General features: G+C 32.8%; 1 protein-coding gene across 1 annotated transcript; it reads left to right on the forward strand.

Annotated features, from left to right (window-relative positions):
• Nucleotides 1-1,059: 1,059 nt before the first annotated feature.
• Nucleotides 1,060-2,579, forward strand: LOC114273202 (uncharacterized). Its single transcript, XM_028214976.2, has 2 exons — nucleotides 1,060-1,539; nucleotides 2,280-2,579. The coding sequence occupies exons 1-2, from the start codon at nucleotides 1,062-1,064 to the stop codon at nucleotides 2,288-2,290; spliced, it is 489 nt and encodes a 162-aa protein (XP_028070777.2). The 5' UTR covers nucleotides 1,060-1,061; the 3' UTR covers nucleotides 2,291-2,579.
• The last annotated feature ends 7,242 nt before the right edge of the window (nucleotides 2,580-9,821 follow it).

Genomic DNA, 9,821 nt, shown 5'->3' on the forward strand with positions numbered 1-9,821 from the left:
ACTTCTCAGTATTTCTAACATTATTGTTTATGTCAAAAAAAAATATATATATTAATAAATTGTTTACTTGTTCCACCGTCCTTCCTTATCCAATTTGAATTTGCTTGCAGTTCAAACTAAAGCAATTACATTAAACACAAGATAAACACAATTTCTTTACATTGATCCAGTCAAGAAAAGCATATTACATTAAAAAATAATTAGACACGGTATCAATTGTTTAAATGGACTTCACATGTCTTCTATGTTAACTTCATATTAAATGGTTGTTCATCCAGACATTTATAGTAATGACAAATCAAAGTAAACATTACATGTCTAGTCTACTCCACAGTACTACTTTCGTTCTTATGAACAGGCTGTCATTTGATTCTATATAGGTCTATTTTGTGTAACTTTCTAGTTAGTTGATAATTTGTAAGTACAAGCTACAAGAAGCTCTTCTCTCTAATCTTTTAGATAATTATTTTTTTTTAATTATGTCTAAATTACACTGACTTTTCTTGAAATTAAAAATATATATATACAGTAAGCTTTATAAGTTAGGCATAATGACACTGAATTTCCTTAAAGTTTTAATCCAAATAGCGCTCTTCTCCTTTTTCATCATAAATGTTATAGTTATATGAATGAAAAAAAAATGATATTATCATCTCTTTTATATTAAAATGTATAATTTTCGTTAGGTATCTTTGTATTTTTATATCATTTGCGTTAGTTTTGGTCTCTTCAACTTTATTAAAAGGGAATGACAAAGCAAAATAAACATATTTAGTTCTTATGGCTAACCTGTCATTTGATTTTATAAAGGCTTGTTTGGTGTAATTTTTTTTCAAGTTATTCGATAATTTGAAAGCAGAAACTACAAGCACCAATTTTCTAACTTTTAATAATCAGTTTTTTCAACTTATTATAAGTTATTTTTGCCAAAATTATAAGCAGGAGTTTGATTAAACACCCTGACATAAATTTCTCTATAAAAAAAATGTAAACAATTCCAATAACTGTACGCAATAGAATGAGTACATAACATAAGAACCCTCTTGTATAAATACTAACATATGCATGTGATTCTAAGTAGTCAAAGACAAGGGAGCAAGGTGGTGTTTGGTGCTGGTGTATTGAATTCCAGTCCCCATTGGCATTGCTTAAACATGTTCAACAATGAGCAACAAGGCCAGTACTGCACTTCCATCCCAAGAATCTCCTTCTCCAATGACTTTGCTGATGCACAACAAATGATCAAGCATGAGAGGAGCTACAGAGAACCACCGGCATCGTCGTCGGATTTTGAATTCTCTGTCTCTAACTATGGCATGATCTCTGCAGAGGAGCTCATCGTCAAAGGGAAGTTGGTGCCTGTGAAGGAACACTGTTCCAAGATGACCACTTTGAGAGATGAACTCCTTGTTGATGATGATGATGATGATGAGTATGCGTTGCCAAGGCTACCAAAGGGTGGTTCTTATCACTGGAAGCAAAGGTTGGGTCTCAAGAGGGCTCACGTTGTACCAAAGAAAGCTGATCCCAACAAGACAGGTGAGATGAAGTGTATATAGTTAGGGTTAGGGTTTTTCTGTCTCCAAAATTTTTGTCCCTCTGTTCCTAATGTATTATCAATTGTAGGATGTGATGAAAATCTCGAAATAAGATCTAGTAAGTGGACATACATTGGGATAGTGTGGCAGGAATTTTAAGAACAGAGGATCTCGTGCCACGAGTCAAGGATTCTCAATCTCTAAAATTCATTGTCATTTTGTTTTCAATGTACCTCTCAACCGTAGAATATAGTAGGAATCTCAAGGTATGATCTTGCGGCTGAAAATGCATTGGGACAAGGTGACAAATTTTGAAAACAAAGGATCTTGTGTACCAGGCCAAGGATCCATTGTCTCCAAAATCTTGTTCTTTTGTTCCCAATATACTTTCAACTGTAGGATGTGATGAAAATATTGAGCTATGATCTCAAGGCTAGATATTCACCGAGAGAGGGTGACATGAATTTTGGGAATACATGATCCCGTGTCACAAGCAAATGATCTTTTGTCTCCAAAATTTCTATCCCTTTGTTCTCAATGTATTATTAGCCATAGAATGTGATGAAAATCTCGAGCTATGATCTTGTGGTTGCAAATACATTAGAATAGGGTGACACGAATTTTAGGGATACAAGATCCTATGCCGCATATAGTTGGATAGAGCATTAAGATTTAAAAGCTTAGTAAGTAAATAAGTAAGGGATCAGCAAGAACCAGTCTTATTCGGTGTCTTTGTTGCAGGAACTAATTGATAGACTAATTGATAAGGAGGAAGCAAAGCAATGTGGAATATTTGGACATTGCCTAAAGGAAAGGAGGGTTTTTAGCTGCTAATGCTAGAAGAGAAGAGTATAGGTTTGGATGGATGTAGAGATCTTAAGATTTGTTTGTTTGGTTTTAGCTCTATTTATCATTCCCCATTTCAAAACAAATGTTGTGCTATGTACAAATGTTTGCAGTTTGAAGAATTTCATGTAATAATTAACATGTTTTGATTGATCTAATTAATCTATCTAATGATGCCCAGCAATATTTCCACTATCTCTTTTTTTCTCCGTTGATGTTGGAATTTTTTCTTTTGATGCTTTTCATGCATCACAAAGCGATGCAAACGCAATATTTAGCTTTTTCATTCTCGCCTTCTTTCTTAGAATAGTTAGGAGGGTAAAGAGAAGCTACATTTGAACTCAGGTATTTCAAGTAGGAGTGTCATTGTGCAGGTTGAGAAGGTTGTCCAAGCCTAGCGCAAGTTGAATTGAGATCTGTCCAGGCCCGCTCAAATTTGAATTGTAACCCGAGATTGTTTGTCCAAACTCACTTGAGTTAAACTCAAATTGCCCGAATTGCATATAAATTTTTATTTTATTAGTGCAACTAAGTTAATTAATTTGTTAAAATTAGATTATTTATAATTTTTTTTATAAAATCATTAATAATATCAAAACAAATAATTTATATAATGTAAAAGTGATACTACTGTTATGATGGTCTTTACAATTTATGAGTGAGAAAAATAAATAAGTAAAATTTTGTATTGTGTTACTTGTGTATATTATATATATTCAGCATAATCTAACAATCTAAATTATTTTAATATCATAGGGGATTTTTTTTTAGGATCCTTATTATTAAGATTTTATGGTACAAAGGACATTTAATATTTTAATAATGTCTAAGGTCCCTCAAATTGATCCAAAGAAAATTCGATTTCACAGAAAAAATCTCACACTTCAACCCAGAGAAATTCCCCGGTCTTGGGAGACCAAATTCATTTGTCAAACAGTTGGAAACATTGCACTGAACAATGAAAGCTAATTTGTTTGGACAAAAAAACGAAAAAGAAAAAGAAAAAACACAGAGAAAGCTAATAGAAATCTAAACAGACATTTGCTTAAAGTTCCACATGGAAATCTACAAAACCAGCAAAGAAAGAGAAGAAGCTTGACCCTATGACTATCGAGAAGCTAGCTGAGGCGGCGGTGGAGGAGCGGAGAGCAGAGAAAATTCAATCCAGAAAATTTATCTAGAGAAAATTTCTCTAGACTTCTTAGAGAAATTCTCTCCAGAGAAATTTCTCTAGATTCTTCTCTTTCTTCTTCGACTCGCTACATTCACCTCCATTACCTCTCAATGCTTTGAATGTGTATGTTCTTGTGATCGGAGGAGCATCTTTACCTTTCTCTTTAATCTCAGCCGTCCATTTATAGTTCTTATCATTCTTTTCCTTTTTGTTCTTCTTCTTCTCCTTCTCGCCCTTGATATTTGCCGTCCACTTGTACTTCCTGTCCGGATCATTAATCTCTGTCGTCAAAGTATACTTCTGATCTCCACAGCTGCCGTTAACCAAGCGGTCGAATCTGAGTTTGAGCTCGGAGACTCGGTCGCAGACGCTCTACAAGTAGGGTTCGGAACCAAATCAGTGCTAAGCAACCCTCTGAATCGGTGTTGAAGCGGTTCATGGTTGATCGAATCAGAGAGAGAGAGAGAGAGACAAAGAGAAAAAAAATGAATGGAGGTCAGGTCAGTGAATCAGAGAGAGGGAAGAAGAGATTGTTGGGTAGAAAGAGAAAGCGAGAGAGTGAATTTTCGTGGGTGTAGGGTTAAGGGACCTTAGACATCACAAATTAATATTATAGATCTCTTCTATCACAAAAATGGGAGAGGGAGCTTAGACTAATTTTTTCTAATTTATATATATATTTAATAGTTTTATATATTTATATGTAGAATTCGGTTTCGGGTTGCTCGGGTTATTTGATATCTTTGCTCAAGCACGCCCACATTTAATTCGGGCTTTTGAATTTTTATCTAAATCTGTACCAAAATTAGGCTTGTTTTGAGAAATCGGTTAAAAGCTAATTTTTGACTTTTTTTTAACTTTTTTTGAAAAAATATGTAAAAAGTAGAGAGGTGATGTGATCTAAAAAAGTTAAAGAATCAAAAAGTTAACTTTTAGCTGAATGGCCAAATATATTGTCCAAACCTTAAAAAATTTTGGACTGGACTTAGATTGAGCCCGCTCAACTTGCACTGTTGAGCACTCCTAATGTCAAGTAGAAAAACACCTCTTCTACTTAGTTTCAAACACAATATTTAATACAAGAAGTTTTTTTTTTTTTTTTTTAGAATTTTGCTAGTAGAGTACTCGAAATTTGTAATTTTTTTTTTTTAATGCTAATTAAACGGACGTCTCCTAAGGTATCTAACAATTATAAAAAGGGTGAAATACCAATAAGTCCCAAAATATGATTTTGTAAATTATTTAGTCTTTTCTTTTTTCTTATGATCTCAAAGGTCCTATTAAAGTGAAAATTACATTAAAAGGTAGTTACTTACATATTTGGGTTTAATTTTTCAGAGATAAAAGTGGGTTTATCCAAATGTAAAATTACACATTTGGGCAATCTGTGCTATAGAAGTTTTGGAATTTTCCTCCTTCTGGAACAAATCCCACATTACAAACAAAAACATAACATTCTAATGTAACACTTTAATAACGTAACACTCCAATGTAACATATCAAAAAATTCCTTTGTGTATTTTTCCCAAACGTAACAACATAACACTAAAAAATAAACTCCTTAGTGTGCTTTTCCCAAACGTAACAGTCAAATGTAACACAAAAAAAAAAAAAAAAATTTAGTGTGTTTTTTCCAAATGTAACACTCCAATCAATGTAATCCTAAACGTAACACTCCATTGGCGGTGTTTGGCAACTTGGTTTTTAGGTTTTTTTTTTAATTTTTTTCTCTACAAGACAAATGTTTTACAAAACCAAAAAAAATCAATCTAAACAAAATATCATATCAAATCCCATAATCATTTCACTTTTTCTCTCACAAACATCACATCCAACCACAAAAAAATCCAACTATCTTTCCAAACACAAAAAAAAATTTCTCCACTAATATCCTATAACTAAAAAAATCTACAAAAAAACTCACTTCCCAAACATCCACAATGTAATTCTAAACATAACACTCAAATATAACACACACAAAAATACTAAAAATTCCTTAGTATACTTTTTCCAAACGTAACACTCACAATTTAAAATTATACATTTGTATAAAACTTATTAAGAAATTTTTGTACTCCTTTTAGAATGGTTTGAAAAATCTCTCATCCTTTTGGAATAGTTTGAAGAATCTCACATCCTTTTTTTGAAATGTTACATTGGAGTGTTACGTTTGAGAAAAATATACTAAAGAGTTTTTTTTTTTTTTTTTTTTTTTTGTGTATTACATTATAGTGTTCACTAAGGATTTTTTTTTTGGGAATGTTACATTGGAGTGTTACGTTTGGGAAAAGTATACTAAGGATGTTTTTATTTTTATTTTTTTTATAGTGTTATTGAAGTGTTATGTTTAGGAAAAGTACACTAATGAGTTTTTTTGGTATGTTACATTAGAGCGTTACACAAAGATGTTTTTTATATGTTATATTAGAGTGTTACGCTAAGTAATTTTTTCGGAGTGTTATATTGGAGCATTACGTTTGAGAAAAGTACACTAATGAGTTTTTTTGGAGTGAGTTATATTTGGAAAAAAAAAATATACTAAGTATTTTTTTTAAAATGTTACATTGGAATGTTACGTTTGAGTGTTACATTAGAGTGTTACATTTTGAAATTATACATTTGTTTAAATTTTTTTTTTTTTTTTCCAGAAGAGAATTCCATTGAGGAAATAGCCATAACGGCATTTACAGAGTCCATTCATCAAAGGCATACACCAAACAAAGTAAAACTATTACAAGAAGCGCAAAGGCGAAAACTATAAAAGTATTCAGACGCACAACTATACTTGTGCTCATACTACGAAGCAGAGCCGATTATAAAAAATCAGCGTTAGAGCATGTCTGAGATACATCATAGGAAACAACCACAGAGTGTGTAGGCAACAAACAAGCACCAATGGACTCCAAGAACAAAACCAAAAACCAAAAAAAATCAAAGCAAAACAAGAAAAACAAAGAAACCTCAGACCCAGAGCGGCCAGATCTGTGGAGGCGGGTCAGATCCGAGCAGATCTGGTGGCGTAGTGTAGAATGCAGCGTCGGCGTGGTTTGGCGAAGGGGAAACAAAGCAGATCTGGCGTCGGTGGGCGGAGGAGAAGGGAAAACCAGCAAACTTCCACCATGAGGGGAAGAAAAACCTCCCATGGAGGGAGACAAGAGGGAAAGCAGAGCTCCCAAAACTTATTTGCAGTAAGCAGAAGAGGAAAGAAACAAGGGGGGAGAAAGGAGGAGAGGTGGCCGGAGGCCAGAGGCCTTCTCCCCCTCCCCAAACGGCTCTCTGACCAAAACCCTAGAAAAGCAGAGAGAGAAGTTCTCAAAAGTAGAGAGAGAGAAGTCCGTGACTCATTTGTTTAAAGTTTACTAAGGAGTTTTTGTACTCCTTTTAACATGTTTGAAGAATTTCACATCCTTTTGGAATATTTGAAAAATCTTTTATTTCAAGTTATTTTTGTACTTCTTTTGAAATATTTTTCAAATAAAAAGATTCTTATACAAAAATTTATCTCAAATTTGATTATCATAGATTGTGTATCTTATCTTTCTAACATAAAAGGAAAAAAAAAAGAGAGAAGAAAACATAATAGAAATAAAAGTATAACTGTAAATTTAATTTTCAAATAATATATTAAATGTACCATTTTTAAAATCAATGAGACTAAATAAATCATCATTCCTTAAAATAGAATTTATAGGTAAAATTTTCTTATAAGAACTTTCCATGTAATTTCTGAATTTATATATCAAAGTTGTCGGATGATGGTAGATAAAGTGAGTTGTAAATTTAATTCGGAGAGGGAGGGAGGATGGTGAACGAGGGGTGGGAGGAGGGGATACATAAAAGAGAAAAGGTGGAGCTTTTGGGAACATACGTAATTTTGATATTTAAAGGCAAAATTTTGCTAATATAAAAAAAGAAAAATTCTGTTGTACACACTTTTCACTTTATTATGTGTTTTTAGGTGTATGTCATGTATTTTTATAGTAAATATTACACATTTTTTTTGATAAGAGTCGCAATAATTTGTGATTTAGAAATGAAATTATGTATTTTTATGGTAATATTTTGTATTTTGTGATATTGTTACACATTTTGTAATTAAAAATGTTTAGATTAAAAAAAAAATGTGTAACATTACCACAATACGTTACTCTACCACAAAATACATAATTTTATTTATAAACCACGGATTATTGTAACTCTTACAAGAAAAATATGTAACATTTACCACAAAAATACATGATATTTATCACAAAATTACGTAACAAGGTGCATATAGTACATTTTGAACAAAAAAAAAAATAAAGAAGTGCATATAATATACACCTTTTAAAGGGTGTGTACCATAACATCACCCTCTCAAGAAAAGCAAAAGAGATTTGTGTAATTTCAAAAAAATACAGGGTCCCTGGTATTAAGATTTTATAGCATAAATGACATCTAATATTTTCATAATGTCTAAGGTCCCTCAATTTAATCCAGAAAAATTTCATCTACAGAATTTCTCTGGACTTCCCAAAGAAATTATGTCCAGAGAAATTCTAGACCAGAGGAATTCAACCCAGAGAAATTTCGATTTTGTTGAAAAAATAGATGAACCAAAGAAAATTTCAATCCAAAAAAAATTGAACATTTCAATCCAGAGATCCAGTACCTATTAATTCAATCTACACTCTGTAATTTGTGGACTAAAATATGGATTCCAAATTTCAATCCAGAGAAAATTAAACAACTAGAGAAAATTTCAATCTAGAAAAAATTGAACATTTCAATCCAGAGATCCAATACCTATTAATTCAATCTATACTCTGTAATTCATGGACTAAAATATGGACTAAAGCATGGATTCCAAATTTTAATCCAGAGAAAATTGAACACTCAGAGAAAATTTCAATCTAGAGAAAATTGAACATTTCAATCCAGAGATAAGTACCTATTAATTTCAACCTACATTCTGTAATTCATGGATTAAAATATGGATTCTAACGACACAACCTTGAGATCTACAGCTTGATGACTGCCCAGGTTGCAACTTCTCACAAATCACAAAGAAAGATTCTATGTATGGCAAGATGTTCTGAGTACCAGCAGGAAGTGGAGGCATTACACCAGATGGTTTATATGGTGAAATCACAGATTTGTTTGATAAATCGGGTGGCGAATCTGAATAGGTTTCTACTTTGCTTATACAAGCACTCAACTCCAGCTACAAAGGCTCTAAAGCTACACTGATAACATATACCAAAGAAATAGCAGCAGTGTATTCCTTTTCAGATAGAATTTGATGATCCTTCTCTTTCTCAAAAATTGAGGCAACGAGCGAGTTTAATGCCTAGACGATTTGGCGATTATCGAAGGAGAAAGTGGCAGAGAGGAAGTTTTCGACGAAGAGAGTGGCTGGTGAGGAGGCAACGGCGAGGGAGACCGTAGACTCTATCTTCCAAGTTATCGATTGAGGTTGCGATTGCGGTCACCCAGTCTCACAGCGGTAAAGGCGGAGGCGGCAGCCATTAAAGAGAGTCATCTGTGTGTGTGTATGTGTGTGTGTGTGTGTGTGTGTGTGAGGCAGAGTGAGTGTAGAGATCTAGATAAGGAAGGAAGAGTTAGTAGACACTTTTCTTCTCTGGACTTCATAGAGAAGAGAGAAGATGAGAAGAGAGGAGAGGAGAGAGATAGATCTAGGGAGAGAGAGAGATCTAAGGGTTTGAACTAGTAGTTGAGATCGACGAGAGAGAGAGAAGAGCAGTGGGAGAGAGAGCGTGAGATATATCAAATTTATCTGTGAGGGACCTTAGACATCAAATAATAATATGGTGAATCTTTTTCATTATCAAAAATGAGAAAGGAACCTTAGACTAATTTTTCTTTAAAAAAAATGTGTAACATTACCACAATACGTTACTCTACCACAAAATGCATAATTTTATTTATGAACCATGGATTATTATAACTCTTACAAGAAAAATATGTAACATTTAAATTTACCACAAAAATACACGATATTTATCACAAAATTACGTAACAAGATGCATAAAGTACATTCTGAACAAAAAAAAAAAAAAAAAAAAGTGCATATAATATACACCTTTTAAAGGGTGTATACCATAACATCACCCTCTCAAGAAAAGTAAAAGAGAATTGTGTAATTTCAAAAAAAATACAGGAAAGATCCCCTGTAATTAGTCTCTTTTTTTTTTTCTTTTTTAAATTGACAATTTCTTATAAACATTTCTTTTTTTAGCCAATGTGGAATGTCATGAAATGCC

This window comes from Camellia sinensis, chromosome 3 (genome assembly GCF_055761805.1).
Source record: "Camellia sinensis isolate YWXY chromosome 3, ASM5576180v1, whole genome shotgun sequence".
NCBI classification, from domain to species: Eukaryota; Viridiplantae; Streptophyta; class Magnoliopsida; order Ericales; family Theaceae; genus Camellia; species Camellia sinensis.

Coding starts and splice junctions, on each gene's coding strand:
- LOC114273202 (XM_028214976.2), top strand. CDS start 1,062: ATGCATGTGATTCTAAGTAGTCAAAGACAAGGGAGCAAGGTGGTGTTT.